A 23761-nucleotide genomic window follows, 5' to 3' on the forward strand; every position below is an offset into this window, starting at 1 on the left:
TAGGGCCTGCTGTAATGCTCTACATTGGACACATACAGTATATATAGTATATAGTGCTCTATTTATTATTCTCTGTTTCATGAAGTCTCTACACCAGGGGGCTTCAGCAGGGGTCCACTACTTCTAAGGGGGTCCTCAGTGGTACTGCAGGCAGGTGGTCCACCAATTATTGTTTGATCTCAAACAAATATTTGTGAAAATAAAGTGCAAGTGTGTTTTAGTTTGCATGTATTATCTAAATCCCTTAATTACTTTTGAACGGCTTTTCAGATTTTCACCTGTGACAACCAATCTTATTTTCATTAACACTTTTTGAGAGTCAATTACTCTCTCTTAGAACAATACAGACTAACATTTAAATCTCGTAATAGAACAATACTGACCAATATTTAAATCTCTTAATTGTCTTTGAACGATTAGACTAGTGCCAGAATCACCGCGGCACTGATATGCAATGAATGAACACGAATTAACAATGAACAATAACATATTTATATATTTATAAATTAAATTAAACCTAGTTCATGATATCGAATGAACAAATGTTAACAAATTAAAGGCAAACACTTTACAATAAGGTCCCATTAATTAACATTTAATGCATTAACTAACACTAACTATAAACAATATATTTGTTGCAGTATTTATTAATATTCATTAATGTTACTTGTAAAATTATGTAAAAAATACATCTGTTTATTGTTAGTTCATGTTAGCTCAGGTCAATTAAATATTAACATATACAACATTTGATTTGAATAAATTCAATGAATAATGTGCCAAAATTAATATTAACTAAGATTAATAAATGCCTTAGATTTTTAAGTATTTTCCATTGTAAGTTCAAGTTAATGAATGTAAACAAATGGAACCTTATTGTAAAGAGTTACTGATTATTTTAAAGGTTTTGCAGTGGTAATGTAGTAGTCAAAAACATGTAGTAGTCCCTGCCCAGTTTCTCTATCCACAAGGGGTCCTTGGCCTTAAAAAAGGTTGAAGATTTCTGTTTTAAACTCACCCCTTGTTTTAAAGGTCACCCCTTCATTTCCTTTTCTTACTCTGTTAAAGACAAAAGGCTATAAATTTGGACTTGGCGGGTTTTGATAGCACATTCAGAAATATTGTCCTCATAAGCTTCAAAGGACCTTATATTGCTTCCTTATAGTAAGTAATGCTACACATAATCAAATGTTATACTTCCTTTAACACCCCATCTTATTGATATGACAAATCCCACGAGGCCACAGAGAGTCAGAATTTGCCAGTACAGGTCAGAGGCAGAGGAAAAGCACAAGTTTGAAGCGTTGTTTATTTGTCACACCTGAAAGGGCAGAGGAGATGTCCTTTGCAGCAGTTAAATGAAGTGAATGGTTGAAGAGACTAAACAAATGGCAGGAATAGTAATGCGTTTGTTATGCAGTCTTTGGAAGTCCTCTCAATCTGCGAGATACGGCTCAGTGGAACTTTCCGTGGTTTGTTTCTGAACGTGTTTGTCCTTGTAATTATTCCTCAAGAGTTTTTTCCGCAGCGTTATCCCTGCATGCTTGGCTCAAGTTGATGTCTAGGCATATAAACAACGTGCCTCACCTTCATTTTTGCAAATCTCTGAAAATGTACCTATACATACAATTCACTTCAGTTTCCAACTGAAATGAAGACTAATGACAGTAGAACACCAACAACTTTTATTCATTTTCACACTAATGATGATTACAAGTGCAGATTATTGATTAATAAAACTTATTTTCACACAGTTCTTTGCACAATACTATATTGTGCCCTCAAACCACTTTCACCATAGTGCATGATTAGTAAACTAATGCATTTTGATGTTTGCATCATTTAACCAGCTCCACATATCTATGGCTGTTTTGATGTAGTAAACTTGCTCAGTAGCCCACCTGGTACAGTGAACGGGACCAACTAGTATGAAGCTCAAGAAAGTGCATCCATCTATTATAAACGCACTCCACGTTGCTCTGGTGGGTTAATAAAGTTCTTTTGAAGCGAAGTGATGCATTTGTGTAAGAAAAATATCCATATTTAACAAGTCCATATTCAACTTACGAAAAAAGTGCAAAACTCTCAAAATGCTTACAATACGTCCTACGCCTTCCGTATTCAAATTACGAAAAAGTAATAAAAAAAACAGTCTGTATTCAATACTGAATATTGAATATGAATATGGAAGGTGGTCTGGCATAAAAGTATCATGGTTACTATTAGATCAGCAGTTGGTTTGGTTGTTTCTTTTACGAATTGTTCTCTCTGTTGTTGTCTGATTTTTGCTTGTTGGGTTGAGATCGAAAGGCAGTGTTCTCTTGAAACTGAATTGTTATGGTCCTCTAAAACTTTGCACTCCCAGTCAATAAGAATCTCAAGTGTGACAGGCAACATCCAGGACAGACAAAAATTTGGAAGTGTTACCAAGCAAATGATTGGGTTTGGTCTCCAAGCCATAGTCATTTAGCTTGATAAATAGGTTCTCTTTGATTCCCACCCCCTGCCAACTTGTTGACATTACTCTCCTGTGAGGGTTGTTTTCCAAGAGATACAATCCAATTGTTCACAAAAGATTCCAAAACATACCGTTATATTAGAACACAAAAAAAAGCTTCACATCATTAGCTTTCTTTGCAAAGACTAATACAGAATCAAACGGTCCACTTTTAACTGCCTTGCAGCATGAATCAATCATCCTTTATCTCGAAACAAACTCATTGTAGAGAGTATTCGAACAGAAAGGCCAGTGATCATGTTGAAAGGGTGAATCAGTTATTAAGCATTATTGTTATTCTCATCTCTTATTCAAGCCTGAAGTCATAGTGTAGCACTACGGAGTACCTTAGCTCGCTGTGATAGATTCGAGAACTAAGCAGAGCTGACTCAAGTTTCAAGGTTAGGGGGCTTTTTATGGACTCCGGGATGGGAGCGCCAAGCTCGGTCATGATCATGGTTTCCATTATGGTTAACATGGCCCTGCAGACTACTCATCCGTCATGGTGATGCTGAACGAGTGGAGCGTTCCCTACATCAGGCCTGATCTAAAACTGCTCTCCCCTGGCTCAGGCAGTCGGACATGGCAGTCAAACAAGGTAGGACAAAGCACCATTCGGTAATGCCCATTATGCATTCATAGCTATGGACTGAATAATGAAATTCGATCTAATCTGCACAATAATGTGTTGTAATATTCTAGGGATCAGCCACGATGATCAACTAGTCAGGTTGCCTAGTTTGTATAGACTTTTTGTAGAGTGTATATGTTTGTATATAAAAATGTATAAAAAATAAACATACTACTATTCAAAAGTTTGGGGTCAGTAAGATTTTGAAAGAAGTGTCTTATGCTCACCAAGGCTGCATTTATTTGATCAAAAATACAGTAAACAGCTGCCTGTCCCCTGAACACACTGTAAAAAAACGCGGTCTCTGTAGTCGCCACAAGCTCCGAAAACGGCAACAAAAACAAACTGGTGCAGCCTGGACCACGAAACATAATAAACATGCTCCAACCAATAACCGACAAGAATGATTTTAAATGCGCGTTCATGACTGTTTCAGGAAGCACGGAGGGGAGGGGAGGGGAGGGGGAGGGGGAGGAGGAGGAGGAGGAGGGAGGGTCTAGCTAGCTTCTAGGTGTTTCTCAATGTCAAGGAAGGATCCTCGGAAGCCAGAATTTCGAGGATGCTACGTCATCGACATCCGTCGAAGGACTGTTCCAATGTCGAGGATCCTCGGAATTAAAATATCCCATATACAGGAAAGGATGCATATGTGTAGCCTTCGCGCTCTAAAATCACCCACAATCCTAGCTTTGCAATCTTGTTCAAAAAAAAAAAAAAAAAAAAAAATGTCGGGCGTTAGCGGGCAATATGCTTTCAAATGTAAGTATATTTACATTACCAAACATTTGTTATAACTGTAGTAAATATGTCAGATAAATAAAGTTTAACGTTTAAATGCCAGTACAAATTACTACCGTATTGATATTATAAATTATACAAATACAAATTACGTTATTGATGGCTAACTGAACCGGACCGTCATTTAACAATTGTTAGCTTGGTTGCCGTCACCGGCATTTCTTTTACCTTTTCACTGACGTAATGACGCAATGACATGCACTTGCTAGTCTGTTCCATTTACGTGTTCTCCGAATGCTAAAGAGGAGCCTCGCCTAGCCTCTGAAGGAAGTGACTTGGAAGGACCAGTCCTGCCAAGGAAGTATCCTTGACATTGAGAAACGCCTTCTGTTTTGTTTGACAACACTTTGAATGTCAACAGGAAGTTACTCCACCCAGGATCACTTAAAGCACCTTTAAAATCTGAGTTATTTTCTCAATTTTTTTAACAGATTGTAGTGCTGACTAAATGTTACTTAAGTAACAGTTTGTGAACGCAAGAACACATCATGTAAATGTCCCCTAAGAATCTTTTTGAAGACCACTTCGTTGACTAGTTGATTCTCCAATTTCTGATCTATTTGATTTTTTCTTGATACAGCACACTGTTTTATACTGATAATATATACATACTGTATACAGCAATTTTATTGCCTCTCCACTTTACCTCTAACTGCTGCGTACAGTATATAAACCCTGTTCTATTAGCTTTAGGTTTCACACTATGAAACTCAGGTTCCTTCAGAAGCTCTGGACAGTGGCTTACAGGCACATCGACCCCTAGCAGGTCACTATGGTTTGTACATGGATGACACTCAAGCTGTGCTGACTCTGGAAGAGTCTGATTCCTGTTGTTACATGGCCTTAAGGTTAACTCTTGCCTTTGTGTCCTGCAGAGTGGTAGACATTTTTTATGCTCTTTCAAAAATTTTGCACCTGGCAGCAAGTGGCTTGTTCATCGCAGTGAGCAGTGAAACAGAACTCGCTCTGTAAATGAGCAACTGTCTGACGGAGGAGCAAACCTTTTCTTGAACTAAATTTAAACAGGTTGTACAGAACAAAGCAACAGAAAAGGAAATCTGATTATTAAATTAGTTTTTAAAAGAGGTAAATTATCTCACATGGGTTTGATTCAGATTTTGTTAGATGGTCACTTTACACCCAGATGGTGCAACTTACCCCTAAGGAACAGTTTAAAAAAATAAAAATAAAAATAAATAAATAAATAATTAAGAAGCAATATTTTTCTAACCATTTGTCATAGATGCATTCTAATAATTTAAATTGAGAGGAAATATCCTGAAATTAGGTTAGATACTTTCATTGTACTTCTGCCTCATTTTCCCTTCTCTTTGAGGGCCAAATAAACAAAAATGGCTCATCTTACCCCTCTCTCCCCTGCATATATTTTCAAATGTTTTAATAGAAACATCCATTATAAGCATATTGAGAGCATCTAAAACTTGAGAGCATTTTACAAATGAACAACTTGAAAAATAAATGATTACAACTTATTTTAGGTTCATAGAATATTATCGACATACATCCAAATAATATTAAAGGTTAATATTTTGTTGTTTGCTATGCAAAACACCTACATCAAAATGGCATCTACATAATTCTAATTTCAACTTAGGCCTATACACTCAGTGTCAATAACTCTCCTCTTTGACAGGCAGCTCAGTTTTTGCATGGTCTTATCCCATGTCAGTATTACAAATAGGATCAAATGTGTAAAGTGACCTTTTCCTGCCAGTTTACCAGCGGCTTATTTTCTCTCATCTGGTAGATTTACTGCTCGCCGGCTTCCCTCTGCCTTATTGTGTTATAGTCAGCTGTTTTCTCTGTCCGTGCCGTGTTCCTTTAGACCTGCTTATCCAGCATTATTCAGCCCTCATCTCACCCCAAAATGAGAGTGTCTTATTATGTTGGCCCGAATCAATCAAGCCGGAGCCCGAACCACTTATTGCGAAAAAGGAGACACGGGCATTCCATAAGGGTGAGGAGAGATGGAGCCAGGTTTCCAGCAGATGAGTAAGAGTGAGGAAAGGGAGAAAGATTGAGTGTGCGAGGGAGGGCCCGGGATGGAGTGAGCCGGTAGGTGCGATGCCACGGATAAGAGAAGCGGCTCAGCGCGGGCGGGAGAGACCGATTTCTCTGATAAGACTGCAGAGAGCCAGAGGTAATAAATAGAGGTTCACAGGAGGGTTGGACAGCGAATGTGGAAATGTGTGAAGGGAAGGACTTCTGAAAGCAAAGGGGTTGCAACCGACAAATGTTTTCCTCTGCGAGTTCAAATGTGGTGTTTTGAACGGGAGAAAGGTGTGGAGAGTATGAGTGAGAGGACGTTTCATCTGTTTTCTGAAGATTGTGTGACTGAGTTTGTATGACATCAATAAGTGGATACACACAGCGTGTGTGAGTGTCCAATTCTGTAAATTGTTCTTGACCATTGCATCCTCATTCATAGAGACTGAACACACAATGGGGTTTTTATTGTTTCTCTGACTGGGTGTCTAGACGCTGCTGACAGAGACATCCAACCCAAGACCCATGAAGGACAAATAGGACTCACAAACAAACACACACACCTGAGCCCACAAACAAAGGTTTAAAGGACGGATTTGATGGCGTATCTGTGAGTTGTAGTCATTACTGACCTGTACAGTAAATCAGCAGGTTCATTCACCCTACTGGTGCTGTGATTTAATACAAACACACACAAACCCATAGACTCGAGGCTGATGAAACACAGATAGACATACTGTGATACAACGTCATTTTGGCAGTAGAAGGCACAACATCAAGCTACTGCTCTCTTTTTGTAATGCTTACATGATCGCCAGTGCTTTCCATGATTATGGTGCATCTGTGTTCCGTTTCATTTAATCATTAAAGACACAAATCTCATGTTTGGCTTGAGAACTGTTAGATGCAACATAGGCTCATTGGTTCCTTGCACAATACTATAACACTTTTACCATTATGCAATATTTGTGAACTAATACATTTTGACGTCTGCATCACATAACCAGCTCCATAGGGTTCAGGGTAGAGTTTAGGTTGTAGGTAAAAGTATTAATCTTTTTCTAGCACATACCACGTATTTCATTTCAACCACCATCATACATACAACAAATTCAACAATAATTTTGCAGAAATGTCAACACAAGCACGGCGCAGGTGCACTCAGGGCGTGTCCAAATCCACTTTTGCTATTTTAACGACGGAAAAACGGTCCGTGCGCCGGGGCGCATTTTTGAAATGGGTTGTCCCTATTCTCTTAATGAGTAATGGGCGTAACGTTCAATAAACCAATCAGAGAGTCATCTCCCATTCCCTTTAAGAGCGAGATGCGCTCGCGCCATGGCGGATTTCTATTTACATGGCATATACGCGATGAGTCAGTTAATATATATGTGTGTGTATTGGCACGATTGTTCAATTAATTAGCCAATTTCGTTCATCATTATAAGTAGTAATAGGCTGAATTGAAAATAGATAGCCTAATTCTAATACACGCAATGACTATTCACCATTACATTTTTATGTAGCCTACACAATAATATTCTTTTACACTGTAATCCTTTTGTTTTTAATATTTGGCATGTTTGTGTGATGGGCATCCCTGTGTGTAATAAGCAAAGCCAACGCGCACTGTGGACGCGCCCAGAGGTGCAGTTTCTACCAACGCGCTCTAACAAAAAAATATTGCGCCATTGACTTTAGACTTTAGACCAGGTTTGAGCTGGTCTATAGCGCAGTCTATTTTCAGCTCCTTAAAATAGCAATGCGCCGGCAATTCGCCTGAACACACCTCTTTTTTAGACCAGCACGCCCATGGGCCCACTAACTGGCGCAAATGCATTTACTAATTTAAGGACGTGGCGCTGAACGGGAAAACGCGAACGGCGCCGGACGCAAACTAGCAAACACACTTGCGCTGCGCCTTGCGTCGCATTGCGCCGGGTGTATTATAGGGCCCAGTGTGTTTTTATTGTAATAAGTTTAGTATCAATCAGTTAAACAAACTTCAAACAAATCCAGTGCAATTCAATGTGCTTTATGAGCGTTAAGAACAATGAAAATAAAAATAGTTTATAATAAAATAGTAAAATGTTAAAATAGAATGAAAAAAGAATGATCATTAATGAAATGCTGTAAAAACAAATCAGAATCTAAATAAAGTGCCCTCCACAAATATTGGCACCCTTAGTAAATATGAGCAAAGGCAGCTGTGAAAATAAATCTGCATTGTTTATCCTTTTGATCTTTCATTCAAAAACTTTTACAAAATTCTAACCTTTCATCGAAGTAGTACAATTGAAAGTGGGGGGAAACTCACATTATGAAATAAATGTTTTTCTCCAATACGTTGACCACAATTATTGGCACCCCTAGAAATTCCTATAAGTAAAATATCTCTGAAGTATATTCCCATTCATATTTACAATTTTTAGCACACCAGGGTGACTAGGAGCATGAAATTGTACAGCCATGACTTCCTGTTCCACAAGAGTACAAATATGTGTAAACACAAAGGCCAAATTCCCTTAATCATTCATCACAATGAGAAAAAACAAAGAATATAGTTCTGATGTGCAGCAAAAGATTGTTGAGCTTCACAAAATAGAAAATGACTTTAAGAAAAAAGCTAATGCATTGAAAATCCCAATTTCCACCATCAGGGCAATAATTAAGAAGTTCCAATCAACTAAAAATGTTACAAATCTGCCTGGAAGAGGACATGTGTGTATAGCATCCTAATGCACAGTAAGGAGGAGAGTTTGAGTGGCCAAAGACTCTCCAAGCATCACAGCTGGAGAATTGCAGAAATTAGTTGAGTCTTGGGGTCAGAAAGCAAAAAAAATAAATAAAAAAAAATTACTAAACAGCACCTACATCCCCACAAGTTGTTCGGGAGGGTTTCAAGAAAAATCCTCCCTGCTTATCCAAAAACAATCTCCAGCATATTCAGTTGTCAGACATGATTGAAACTTCAAACGGAGCTTCTATGGTCAGATGAAACTAAAAAAAAGAGCTTTTTGGCAGCAAACCCACCAGATGGGTTTGATGCACACAGGGATAAAAAGTACCCCATGCCCACTGTTAAATATGCTGCTGGATCTTTAATGCTGTGGGCCTGTTTTTCTGCTGGAGGTCCTGGACATCTTGTTCAGATACATGGCTTCATGGATTCTATCAAATACTAAATCAAAACCTGATTGCTTCTGCTAGAAATCTTATAATGGGCCGTGGTTGGATTCTCCATCAGGACAATGATCCAAAACAAACATCAAAACCAACACAAAAATGTGTCACTGAGCACAAAATGAAGCTTCTGCCATGGCCGTCCCAGTCCCCTGACCTGAACCCTATAGAAAATTAGTGGAGTGAACTGAAGAGAAGCACCACCAACATGGATCTGGGAATCTGAAGGATCTGGAGAGATTCTGTATGAAGGAATGGTCTCTGATCTCTTGTCAAGTGTTTTCCAAACTCATCAGGCATTATAGAAGAAGACTGAGAGCTGTCTTGGGAAAAGAATGGTGCAGTAATTGGGTGCCAATAATTGTGGCCAGCGTGAACTAGAGAAAAACATTTATTTCATAATGTGATTTGTTTCCCCCATTTTCAATAGTTTTATTTAAATGAAAGGTTAGAATTTTGTGAATTTTTTTAATGAAAGATCAAAAGGATAAACAATGCAGATTTATTTTCACAGCCACCTTTGATCATATTTACCAAGGATGCCAATATTAGTGGAGGGCACTGTACAACTATTGCATTTTTTGTTTTTAATACTGGGGAAATATACTTGTTTCATGTAGCTATAGGGTAAGTGTGATATTGCGGGCTGTAAATTAAAGTGGTGCTTGTTACCCTCTTGTTTCATGTAGTTACAGTGTAAGTACAATAAAAACACATGTATACACACAATCTATCACTTGGAAACTTTTATTTGAAAAACAACTTATTTTATAACAGATTTACAACCCTTTTTATTCGTTTCTCTTGCTTAGCTTCCTCATCCTCTTGTTCCTTTTTTTTTTTCTTTCTTTCCACTGATGAATCTTAAGAGGGAATCCCATATCTCTTGCTATTCTGTATGTATTAAAAGAAAATACAGCACACCCAGAAATGTCCTCATCGTTTTCTCATCTTTTACCCTCATGCCATCTCAGATGTATACAACTTTCCTTCTTAAGATGAACACAAAGGTTTTTAGAAAAATAAATAATCTCTGGGAATGCTTTATAATGCACATACAGCAATAACTATAGTAATCCATACAACCCCAATGGATGAATCAATGTTTTCTGAATTGAAACATTCAAGCACCACTTTAATTTACAGCCCGCAGATGTCACACTTACCATGTAACTACATGAAACAAGAAAAAGCAATAAAAAAAGCAATAGTTTTACTTGCCTTGAAACATGTAAGCCCAAACTAAAACAACTGAACTTTTGCTATCAAAACAAAATACTGTGTACATGCACTGATATGTACAGCCAAGCCTGTAATTTAAAAAAAAGCCTTTATGTATTTGTGCACTATTATTACAAAAAGGTTTGCAGTGTATGTTCTCCCTAAATTGCTCCAAAACGTAAGATTGTTGTCTATCATAATAGTATAAGTACCCCTCAGTTCTAAAATACTTACAGTATAAATAATTTATTATCCTGGTTGTTATCCCTTTATTCCCACAACTTTACATATTGTTCCCCTATACTTACACATACTTTATAGGTATGCTATAATTACCGAAAGTTACGCTGTAAATTTGTTTTAATTACGCAGTACTTTCTGGGCTGTAATCTAAAGCGTTACCAAAAAAAAAAAAAAAAAAAAAAATGTAAAAAAAAAATCAGGCCCTTCTTCTCAGCTCCCACTGCTTTATAAAATTGTGCCATCATTTTCATATTATTTGCAGTCTTCCGGATCTACAGTATCAGTAAATCACCAATAAACAAAAGGTTATTTTATTAATACTTGACTTATTTTACTTACTAACCAGAAGATAATTCATTTCATGGATTATGTTAAACTCTCTAAGATAACAAACACGCCATGCTTCACATATTCTCTGGGTCGCAAAAGTGGAAGTATGGCTCAGGAGCTAAACACGCAACTGTCACTTCCTGTTTCCATGTTGATTCTGTGCACACAATAGTGCTTCAGGGTTTAAACAAAGCCCAACATTAGAATATAATCAAGGGATCCTATCTTTCTACTTATCATGATTCTATTGGAAATAATCTGAGATATCTCTCCAGCTATGCGTGAAACTAGATTGAGATCAAAACTAATAAGAGGCGTTGGGAAGCGCCGGTGATTCAGTTACAATGGCTCCTCCTTTATCGTCCTCCGCCACATGCGGCCCGGCATGCAGATGAATTGGTCTCAGAATTGGATGTTCTTCAGGAACCAATGGGGATTAGATGTCTCGGGACTCTGCAACATTCTGTTATCAGCAATCAGTAGAAGGCATAACGAAAACTATGAGGGGCCCTGTAGCCCTGTTGAATAAATACAAGGCACTATAAAAGTTATATAAGCTCCAAATAAAAAAAATAACAGAACAATGGGGTAATTTTATTTCTGAAGAGGGCATCAGTAGAGGTAACTCACTGAGCAGAAGTGCATTAAACTGTACAAAAAAAAAAAAAAAAAAAAAAAACTCATTGTTTTTTGTGTAGTTTTTGCATGAGTTTTCCTTAATCCCAAAAGTTGAGATAACTTTTTTCATTTTGTCAGTTCAAATACATATATACAAATCAATTGGACAAACACTTTGGACAAGAACTTTTGCCTCTCTATCGCCATCTCTTTTTGAAACATAAAATTGCAAGTTACTCACAAGTTTGATGGGCCCCATAGACATCCATAGTATTTTTTTCCCCATACTATGGAAGTCAATAAGGTCCATCAACTGTTTGGTTATCAACATTCTTCAAATTATCTTCTTTTGTGTTCAGCAGAAGAAAGAATTTCATACAGGTTTGGAACAACTTGAGGGTGAGTAAATAATGACAGAACAGTGTCTTGTTTTCGTCTGTGAAAAAATGTGAAATTAACAATGACTAAATAAAAAAACAGCCTTTAATGACAAAAACTATGATGAACATCTATTGACATTTTTGTCAACTAATAAAAACTAGACGAAAATGTTAGGGAGGGAAGATTTGGAAAGAGATCCAATCCGAACTGATGTCCTGCGCTGTAAATGTGCACATTTGAATTTTAACATGCTGTTCTCCCCGGCGGGACATAAGTTGGCATACACTTGCTGCATGTCTCATAAAAAGTAAAAAATTGTAAACATCTGGGAATAAGAGAAGAGCAGACATATAAATCTGAAAAAGCGTGACAACACTAAAGAGAGCTCTATTTGGTGCGGTTTTCTGTGCGCACACACCCGAAGCGCGCAGAAATCCACCTCTCAGACAGCGTACAAGTACTGAATTGAGCTCTCTTTATCATCTTCACGCCTAAACGGACAAATACACACAACATTGTTAAAATGTCCATTTTGGAGAGTATTCATGTAAACACAATCAGCTTTGTCTTAAGAAAATGTAAACAGTTGTGAGAATGTCAGATGTGCATCAGTGTATTGGATCCACGTATTCGGTCTTAAAGTGACAGCAGCCTAATAAACCTGCTGCTCTCTGCCCTTAATATTAATCAAACAACTAAAGACAGAGAAAATCACTCATTGCTCTTTAATAGCTTTAATAGCTCCTTTAATAGCTAGAAGACCATATGTTGTTGTTTAGGAGAAATGGTTCTATTTAATTTTAAGATGATATTATTTTATATGTCACAGCAGTTAAATCTGTGTCTGTATTGCGTGTTCAAATTTTAATATCATTAACAGGTTAATAGATGTTTTCTCCAGGAGTATATATTGGGTTTGGAAATTTTAGAGAAATTTTTAATTGATGCATTACAATTGTAAACCCATTAGATTTTAGTCGACTAAATCTACTGGAAATTTAGTCTACTAAAACTAGAATAAAACTAAAACAATTCAATATGACTAAAACCAAGTGACATTCTGACTAAAACTAAATAAAAAATTGGTGTCAAAATTGACACAAATTATCAAAATGACAGAATTATCATTTTTGGTGAACTATCCCTAACGTATCTGCCGCTTTTGTTTTGGTCTCTGTGAACTTTTTTCTGGAGCACATCACAAAATTACACCACAACCTTGCCAATACTTGCCACACAGACATGAGAAATATGTCTATAGAAAGCTTGAAATGTCTACTTTTAAATGGAAAAATTCAAATTATGTCATCCATATGAAACCAACTTTCCAAGCAACTGCATCCTCAGCACAGGCCATATTGGCCTGGTTTTCTTCTTTCTGTTTACAGACGTGATGTAACCACGCAAAGATAAATGTCCTCAGATTGACATTTCCCATGAAATCAGACCTGACAGCTCAAATTGTAAATCATTTTTATAAGCTTACCGTAGCGAATCATGCTAGGGAGACAATGGTGTATTATGTACTTGCTCAATAACTGATTTTTGTTATTTTTGAACCAAAACAAAAGTTACATACTGCAGCTTTAAGTTTGGTTTACTAAAATCACTTTTTCATTTCAATTTTTACAGTGTAGATCTACACATTAATGGAAAGTCTCAGAGTTTAAAGGTGCTGTGAGTGATTTCAGTGATTTCTGTCATCTTTACTGTACATTCGATATGCTGAACAAAAAATAGCTCATTCTTATAGTTTGGAGTATTTTGCATTCTGTAACATTTTTAAAGCAGTGAAGAGCTTCTGCTCAATACGTCTCCAAATCAAGAAAGCAACTTAATATTTTGTTTTTGTAAGTGGATGCAGAAAGCAGACAGAAATAGTTTGATGAGATTGTTGAAGGTTAACAGTCTACACCGAAACTAGGCTCTTGGATATCTCCCAGACGATGTCTAGCCATTTAAGGCTATGACACTCTCCATGCTTAAGCGAAAGACACTTAAGCTCAGGCTTTGAATAACAGACATGCTTGCCAAGTGACACTACAGAAGACACAGTGCAGATTGCAGTGTGAAAAACCATTAGGCAACCTACACCTTTGGAGCTCATACTGATGACGCAAACTGCTGTAAGTCTTAGAAGACGGCTACTTATCAGACTTTTGAACCAGAATAGAAAAGTGCTCCTGAAACAAGAGACAAAACTTTCAGCTTCCAGTAATCTCTACATTGAGCAATGATAAAGCTATGGTTTCAAATTATGCTAAAGCCTTGATTCCAAACTTGGAACTCCAGCCCTCCAAAACCTGAACAGTTAGCCTGTTCTGCTCTCTTCTGGATGTCTCTGTAATAAAAGTTTGGGATGACTGTATTGATTGCGTGCGTGTGTGTGTGTGTGTGTAAAGAAAAGGAGCAATTATTTTGAAGATCAGCCAGCTCTTTTAATAATCAGAATGTATATGGTACAAAATACAGCCTGAAAAACTTGTGCTTGACCTTCTGAACATTCTGTTGACTAGTAACTTTTCAACTACATGTCAGCTATCAGTCGAGTATTAGTAGACTGTCTGCTTAATATATCTGCTAACTCTTTATTGTGATGCTCCTCTACTTTGCAACAACGTCTCAATTTATTCTAACCCAACCCTACCAGTCTACTAATACTCTACTAGCACTCTAATGAGAGTTAGTAAACATGTAGATGCAATGTTACTGGCTTACAGGGTTGAATGGTTGACATTCATACATAATAAAATGTCAACATAACAATATTTAAAAAGTTTGAGAAAATAGAATGCGATTATTTACTGGGACAGTGTCACTTCCTGCAAGCCAGAATTTTAAAGCTGCAATCTGTAAGTTTTGCCTCTTTGTCACCATCTCTGTTTGAAACATGCAATTGCAGTTATTTGTGCAATTATCATCTTTACGTGGGTTGTGCATGATGAATCTAATGTTTGCTGTCAGTCACCGCACCCGTGTGGCTACTGTACTTCGGAATCACAGACTGTAGTCTTGGAAGTATGACCAAAATAAGAATTTAGTAATAATAATAATAATTAGTGTGTATTACCATTACCTGTAGATTTCAATTTCTGCAAAGACAAATGGTGGCGTGCTTGAATTTCCCATGGAAAACCACCAGTACTGCTCAGATTAGAAAACATTATTACAAGCTTACTGTTGTGAATCGGGCTAAGGTAAGGAAATAGATTTGATCACTGGCTGGTTATGTACTTGATTATTTTTAAACCAAAAAAAAAGTTATGGATTGCAGCTTTAAAGGTGCCCTAGATTATGTTTTTAAAAGATGTAATATAAGTCTAAGGTGTCCCCTGAATGTGTCTGTGAAGTTTCAGCTCACAATACCCCATAGATTTTTTTTAATTAATTTTTTTAACTGCCTATTTTGGGGCATCATTATAAACGCGCCGATTTTATGCTGCGGCCCCTTTAAATCCCGTGCTCTCTGCCCACAGAGCTTGCGCTTGCCTTAAACAGTGCCTTAACGTTTACACATAGAAATAATATAACCCTCAAAATGGATCTTTACAAAGTGTTCGTCATGCATGCGGCATGCATGCGTCGGATTATGTGAGTATTGTATACTGTTATATTGTTTACTTCTGATTTTGAATGAGTTTGATAGTGCTCCGTGGCTAACAGGTAATGCTACACTGTTGGAGAGATTTATAAAGAATGAAGTTGTGTTTATGAATTATACAGACTGCAAGTGTTTAAAAATGAAAATAGCATTTAAACGGCTCTCTTGTCTCCGTGAATACAGTAATAACCGATGGTAACTTTAACCACATTTAACAGTACATTAGCAACATGCTAATGAAACATTTAGAAAGACAGTTTACAAATATCACTAAAAATATCATGTTATCATGGATCATGTCAGTTATTATTGCTCCATCTGCCATTTTTCGCTATTGTTCTTGCTTGCTTACCTAGTCTGATGATTTGGTTGTGCACAGCCAGATGTTAATACTGGCTGCCCTTGTCTAATGCCTTTTATAATGTTGGAAACGTGGGCTGGCATATGCAAATATTGGGGGCGTACACCCCGACTGTTACGTAACAGTCTGTGTTATGTTGAGATTCGCCTGTTCTTCGGAGGTCTTTTAAACAAATGAGATTTATATAAGAAGGAGGAAACAATGGAGTTTGAGACTCACTGTATGTCATTTCCATGTACTGAACTCTTGTTATTTAACTATGCCAAGATAAATTCAATTTTTCATTCGAGGGCACCTTTAACAAATATTAGCTACCTTTTTTGTGTAAAAAAATAATGGCTACATCAACAGGGCTGCACTCAAAATGTTTTGTCTGTTTTTTACTTCATTGAATTTTAAATATAAAGTCAAAAGTTTCAAATTTTTTCAATTTGATTAAAAATAATGACATTGTTGAAGGATTTTTATTATTGGTTACAGTCGAAAAGGACAAGGACACTTCTGAGGTGGGACAGGCCAAAAGGAGGATATAGACAGATTAAAAGTCCTGGGACCAAAGTGTACCACGTTTCTAGAAAGTGCCATTCAATTTCGGTGCCCTCAGTTTTTGCTCATCAGTCTTCAAGAACTCTCATGGCTAGTCTATTTGACTGACTCCAAGAGTTGTTAATGTAAGCTGTTTAATCCAATTTGCTCATTGTTTACTTTGAGAAAGTTGTGTTTTCATGGTCAGATGATCTCATAAAGTCATGGGTGTGCGTCAAAAGGATCGAGTTCACATAACCATTTCTATTCATCTAAAGGCTTTACAAGTGATAACTTAACATGGCACTCTAATTTCTATAAAAATATATCTCTGTAGGTTTCAAGTGGCAAGGGATGTTAAAGGAAGCACTGTACGGTATGCATGTGCGCAGGACTTGACGTTGCAAGACTCTTATTCATGATGTTATTTGCATGTACTCAATGGTGTAGAGCTGAAAAGTATTGATTTAATAACTTGCAGGGCTGTAGTGGCTGTTGCTTTGGCTGTGCAAGCACTGAGAGATGACAATTTTATGCATCATCAAAGGTAATGAAGGATCTGGATCCTTCCTTCAGGGAAGAGACTTTTGATTAGGCCATAATTCCAGATTATCCTTTTGAACTGAATAAAAATGAGAGAAAACTGAAGAGCCTATCTTTTTGAAAATGCTGTAAGGGGAGGAAAATGAGGTCATTAGAGAGAGAAAAGTCATAAACAGTGCCATGAGAGTCATATGGAGGACATTTTGGCAGTTACAGAGGTCAGTCCTCTGAGCGGCCATTTAGAATGTAAACTTTAATTTATGAGTTGTGGGGCAGCACAGCAGGGGGGCATTCTTAAATGTTTTATTAGCAAACATTATTGTATCTTAACAGTATTGCATTATTCAAGTTGGAAACTGATCCTCAGCATTGGTCTTGTTTTCATAAAATGTAACATAAATGTCTTGTTAGAGTCTTGAGGCAATAATATACAACCAACAAGATATGAAACACAGGAAACATGCTTCTCGAACCACTGACTGCAGGAGTTTTAAGCTATGCACCCTTTGATTATTGGGGGTTTCAAATGTAACTTCAAGAAAATTTTAATTTTAATTGGTTTATCAGTATTTTCCAGGTCCCTAGACATGGTTCTGGATGGATGGATGGATGGATGGATGGATGGATGGATGGATGTATGGACAGACAGACAGAGAGACAGACAGAATGACAGATAGATAGATAGCGCATTACAAGTAACTTGAGTTATGTAATCAGATTACTTTTTCAAGTAACTAGTAAGGTAACACATTACTTTTTCAATTTACAACAAAATATCTGTTACTTTTTCAAATAATTAACACAAGTTACTTTTTCCACATTTATTGACTGACAGCTCTCCTGTCTCCATGTTGAGAGAAACAAAGTGCAGAGTTGTTGTGCGCGATGTGTTAACATGATGGTTATTGTAGTTCTAGACTAAATGTGAGCATGCATTTACTCATCTCACTTGCACAAAACATTCATTATTCCACAAAACAAATAAAAACAGTGAAACGCAATCTCAGAATTTTACGCAAACCTCTAATAATTAACTATATTAAATTACACAAATATACTTTATGTATTTAATCTCACTTTATTAACCAATGTCTTTGCTGCTGACCTTCAATGTTCTAATTCAAACATATTAATAAGCAAAAATTACTTTAGATTTAGAAATAAGAGTGTTGTTGAACTTCCTTTTCCAAATGCCTTAACATTTGCCAAAAAATAGAACTTTTTTTTTGTTATTAAATAACAAACAAGCAAGCCCAACCCAGGTGAGAAAAAGTAACGCTTAAAAGTAATGCAACTCATTAATTTTCATAAAAAGTAACTAAGTAATGCAATTCGTTACTTTTTTAGGGAGTAACGCAATATTGTAATGCATTACTTTTAAAAGTAACATTCCCCAACACTGGCTTTCATTGTTATTCTGCATTTAACAGTTGTACAGACTGCCATTGACCGGAGCAACACAAATTCCAACACGTCCAATGTCCAATCAGCCCCTGGTCACATGGGACAATAGAGGGAGACTGAGCAGTAAATCTGAGATGCAGCTGGTTTAATGAGCCTTGGCCGGCAATGAGAACCCTGATTATATATGGTTATGAGTGTGTGTGAACGCCTACCTCATAGCCACCTAACCTTTGAGCCCTATTTAAGGTCCATGCTTAAATCTTTTACTCTAATCAGCTATTTGCATTTTTCATAGTAAATCGTTGACAGATGCAATCAATCGTTCAACGTTTGGTGTAATACAGGCCAGTTGTAAGTAGTTCGAATGATAATTCTGATACCCCAGAATCAGAATTCCTGACTGTGTTTTTAGTTCCTAGAGGTGTCAGCTGACTTTTGTTGTTTATAATAGTCTTTATAATATGTTTTCATATTTTGAAACATTTTTGTATCAGGTAAAGCCTATGAAATGGAGACCTGCAAAGGCTCTGAAAAACGAGTCAGTGGAATGTATTGTCTTACTGATGGCCTGCAGTTATTCCAGCAAAGCCACTTGTGAAAAACATTAACAGACTCAAAAGAATTCTGGTTTGAAAATGATATAGTAAAACCAAATGGAGGAGTAACTTTAGGTTGCCATCAGGTAAAAGCTTTAAAAAAGGGAAAAAAAATAAACCAAAAGAAATGAATTGGTATTCCTGAGCTTATTACTTCCTCGGATTAAAGAAAGGTTAAAGGGTTAGTTCACCCAAAAATGAAAATTCTGTCATTAATTACTCACCCTCATGTCTTTCCACACCCTTATGACCTTTGTTCATCTTCGGAACACAAATTAAGATATTTTTGATGAAATCCGAGAGGTATATGACTCATTCATAGACTGCAATATAATAAAAACTTTCAAGGTCCAGAAAGGAGCTAAAGACTTTGTTAAAACTGTCGACATGACTACAGTTGTTGAGAATATTTTTTTTGTGCACAAAAACAAAACAAAAATAACGACTTTATTCAACAATATCTTCTCTTCTGTGTCATTCTCATATGTTGTTTACATCCAGCACTTCCAGATTCTACGTCAGAACGCCGACTAATTATTGGCTGGCTCCTGCGACAGCATCGCATGCATGCGTCGTGCTGCTCACGTGATCAACTTTGGCCAATACTGAGCCGGTATTTGGATGTAAACACAGAAACCTTCAATGTGCTTTCCTTGTCACCAGCATTAGGATAACGACAAGGAAGAGAAGATATTGTTGAATAAAGTCATTATTTTTGTTTTGTTTTTGCACACAAAAAGTACTCTCTTCGCTTCATAACATTAAGGTTGAACCACTGTAGTCACATCGACTGTTTTAACAATGTCTTTAGTACCTTTTTGGACCTTGAAAGTGGTGATTATAGTGTTGTCTATGGACAAGTCATATACCTCTGGGATTTCATCAAAAATTAAGGTTTTACGGGTGTGGAACGACATGAGGGTGAGTAATTAATGACAGAATTTTCATTTTTGGGTGAAATAACCCTTTAATTGTGACTCATAGGCCCTTTTTCACAGACTGGGCTTAGCCTAAACCAGGATTAGGCCTTAGTTCAATTAGGATAATTAAGTATCTTTTATAAACAAACACTAGAAAAAACATTATTGGTGTACATCTTGAGACAAAACAATGGCACTGAAATATTTTAAGATATGTCTGTACAAGTTGCTTTCAGTTAAATCAGCTCAAACATGCATTTTAGTCTAGGACTAACTTAAGCCTTGTCTTCATATCTCATAATTGTGACTTTATATCTCACAAATGTGACTTTGTATCTCATAATTAAAACTTTTGTTCATTTTTCAAAATTGTTACTTAACTTCTTGTAATTCTTACTTTATATAACACAGCTGTGACTTTATTTTATGTAATTGTGACTTCCTATCTTTTTATCTCACAGTTACAACTTTATTGTTGTATTTTTTTTTAACTTTTTATTTCTTTTTTATTTACTCTGAGATGGAAACAGGCTTCCATAAGATGAACACTCCAGTAATATCAGTGACCTAGAAAATGCAGCTTAATTCTGCATTGTGACTGCCATGTTGAGAACACTTGGCATCCCTCCCAATTGTTGCACAGTTTTGGTTGCAGAATAAATGAATGATGTGTGATAAATAAGTCACTGAATAATATTTCTACAGTGGCAATGGTAACCAAAAACCAACTGCTTCCACTCCAAAATCACTTGTCGCTTCATCACGCCTGGTTAGGACATGGTATTAGAAACAAATTTAATCTCAGAATATTCCAATTATGTTTTAGGAGGGTTTGTAAAAATAACCTTTTTTTAAACTGTCGTGACAACATTTTCAAATGAGGAATTCAGAAGAACACTGATTTCCCCGATGTGACGTTTCAAAATCAAACAATTCCTCAAAATGACCTGCGAAATATTCATGGCTGTGGTAAAAAGAAGAACCTTTTTTTTTTTTCTTCAGAGATTCTCTTTGCTGTTATTGTAGCTTAGGAAAATGTGGAATCTGACCCCATTTCCTCCCATTTTTTTTTCCAGCTGTGTATGTTTCTTTTCTATTCCCCCCCCCCCCCCCCCCATTTTCTTTCTTTCTTTTTTTTTTCAAGATTGCAACATCTGGTGAGGCTTTCTCACAGTAATCTCTGGAGCTAACAGGCCTGTTCTGCATCATAATGGAGCTCAGAACACTTTATACACAGTTCCTCTATCGTTCACACACGCAAACATTGCTCTGACAGGCACACCAGAAACACGTGGCTCTGGTTCCTGTGATGAGGTAATGCCTCTTGGCAAGAATGAAACAAGAGCTGACCGTACTGAATGGTGAGGACAATCTGTTCAGTGTAAACCTCTCAGGTAAAAATAAGTGAAGCAATACAATAGAAAAGAAGGAAAAGTAATTATCATTGTTTCTGTTGCGCAGGCGCTCACATGTATTCTGACTTTGACGTAACCCAGATAATGCAATACCTCACACATCAGCCCACATCGATAAAAGCTCAAATCTTTCCTGGCCAGATGTTTACTCCAGATGCCAGACCATCGCTTTGCAAGTGCCGCATTGTATTTTACTTGGCCGTGGTGTCGTGTGAAGTGCCACGACAAATGCGAGTCCCTGGCGCCGTGCCGCATTTAATTGGGGTGAGTTAGTGTTTGGCAACAATCTGTTTTAATTGGCTTTCAGAAAGCTTTTCTCGCGCTAATGTCGTTTTGGAGTTCTTGCACGTTTATGGGCTGCATCTGGCCGACACAGATCCTTGGATGCACCTCGTGATCTATGCGTGTACAACCGTATTTGGACCAAGTTATGACAAGCTGGGTCAGGGCGTAAATATTAGGACAGGCTTGTAATGTATGACGGACAGAAATCCCCACCCTTGAGCAAGAGGAGGCCCCACAAGAAAGAGTTAGAGATAGAAAAATTATCAAGGAAGATTTAGACCTCTTATCGACCAAAGGCCATTTCCTGCAGTGCCTTTCATGCGTCTGAGGTTCCGGTGATGTGGATATCCGAGCAATTAACTGGCTCGTGTTAACATGTCAGAGGTTTTTTTTTTTTTTTTTTTTTTTTAAACCACAAAAGTTTCAAACCATTTTAGACATTTGGAAAGCCATCATCTCTGAAAACTTTGAGAAGTTAAGTGGATGACACAGATGGTGAAGTGTTTCCGCAAACTGTACCTGAAGGCGCAGCTTCATATAATGTATAAAATACATATTTAGGTGCAGTTCACATATAAAGCTTTGAAACCAGAGATTTCCCAATGCACACTCCTGGTATGCTTAAACAAACATTTTGCTTGTCGTTATGCCTCGCTTATGCAAAGTTCACTGACAAAATCATACAGCAAGAACTTCAATGGACCACCAAGACGGTCTGTCGACCACAACAGAGAAACCCACAATCACTTTACCTGAGAGCCGCTTCTCACGTGCGCTCTTCCAAAATACATCCCAAGCCTTGTTAGTGGAATCCTTCACGTGCTCGCTGAAAGACCTCCTGAGTGGAGTTTTCACGGTGTGTGCCATATCCATACGCTTTCCAAGCTGTCCAGCCGCTTTTCACTCCATCTGAGCTCCGTGAATCCTCCAAGTCCAGCGGGGAGCCAGGAGAGAAGGAGGTTTCTTCTTACTAGCTTGACACTTGATGCAAAAAGTCTGCATGTAGTTTGCAGACACCCTCTAAAATGAGATTGTGTAAGAGAGAGAGAGAGAAAGAAAGTGGGAGAGTGAAGAGGAAGGGGGAGAAAACTTTTTTTTCCTCCCAAGTTAGGGGTCAGAGGAGCCTGAAAAGGAAATAGCATCTACTTCGGGTTAAGCGTCACCACCCCTTCTCATCTCCCTTTTGCCTCTAAGACAAAGTCAGCCGTGCATCTGGATGGCCACCAGTCATACACAATCATTTCCAAGAAGGACGCTAAGATAAATATTACGTTTGGATGTCTCTTTTGCTGAAGGGTGGGGAACTATGCAAGGACTGTCCCCCTTTTTCTTTATCTTTGCTTTTTCTCCAGTCATTTTGGCTTTACTGGAACTTCCCGTTTCAAAGGAGAACTTCTCTGTTTTCGATATTACATACTGTCAGCCCTTTTGAGGATGACTCTTTGATTCCAAACAAACAATTTGGTTCTCAATAAACAGATCTGTCCATTGGCTTGTCACAGTGTCCTCATTAACTTGTATTTATTGAATAATCAAAGTTCTCACTGTGCTTACAAATGATGACATTTACAATCACACAAGAGTTGAAAGAGTGAATTTTCTTGGTGTACTTTTATAGTGCAGATCAGGTGATTCACTCTTCTTATGTTGTCTTCCAAATTGGAATGCTAATTCCCAATTGGTTCTAGCTTTCACAGTATCATTTTCTTAATTCATATTTTTGTCTTGTTGTGCAGAAATAATATTTACATATCCATAAAATAAGGTTTTGTTTTTGTGAGCAAAATTGCATAAGATATAGTTTTTTTTCTTGTTTTAAGTACAAGTCTGACTAAATAGTGAGATATTTGTTTAAAATATGGACAAAATGCCAAATGCCACTTTAAAGATTAATTCAGATTATCTGAAAACAATCCTAGTATCTATTTAATTTTGCTTCCCATTAAAAATGTTTTCAGTAATACTGATTAAGAAAATTATTTATTGCAGTGTTTCAATTTACGAGTAAACTAAGATCACATTACTTGAAGAGACTTTTGCATTTTGTTCTTACAAATTAGTCACACTTCAAACATGAAGTTTGACTCCATTGTGTGCTTTAAAAATGTTAAAAATGCTGCTAACAAGTTGCTTTTACATAAATGAGCAAATGTATGTGTATATATTTATATATAATTTTTTTTTTACTCTTATTGTTATTAT

General features: G+C 37.1%; 1 protein-coding gene across 1 annotated transcript in view; it reads right to left on the bottom strand.

Annotated features, from left to right (window-relative positions):
- Positions 1-22892, bottom strand: part of si:dkeyp-23e4.3 (rho GTPase-activating protein 7) — a 68830-nt gene extending 45938 nt beyond the window's left edge. Inside the window, exon 1 of the mRNA XM_048167283.1 lies at positions 22312-22892. Within this exon, the coding sequence (XP_048023240.1) occupies positions 22312-22432 (121 nt within the window). The 5' untranslated portion in view covers positions 22433-22892. The remainder of the gene's footprint in view (positions 1-22311) is intronic.
- Positions 22893-23761: the final 869 nt, after the last annotated feature.

The sequence above is a fragment of the Megalobrama amblycephala genome, linkage group LG18 (genome assembly GCF_018812025.1).
Source record: "Megalobrama amblycephala isolate DHTTF-2021 linkage group LG18, ASM1881202v1, whole genome shotgun sequence".
Taxonomy (NCBI): domain Eukaryota; kingdom Metazoa; phylum Chordata; class Actinopteri; order Cypriniformes; family Xenocyprididae; genus Megalobrama; species Megalobrama amblycephala.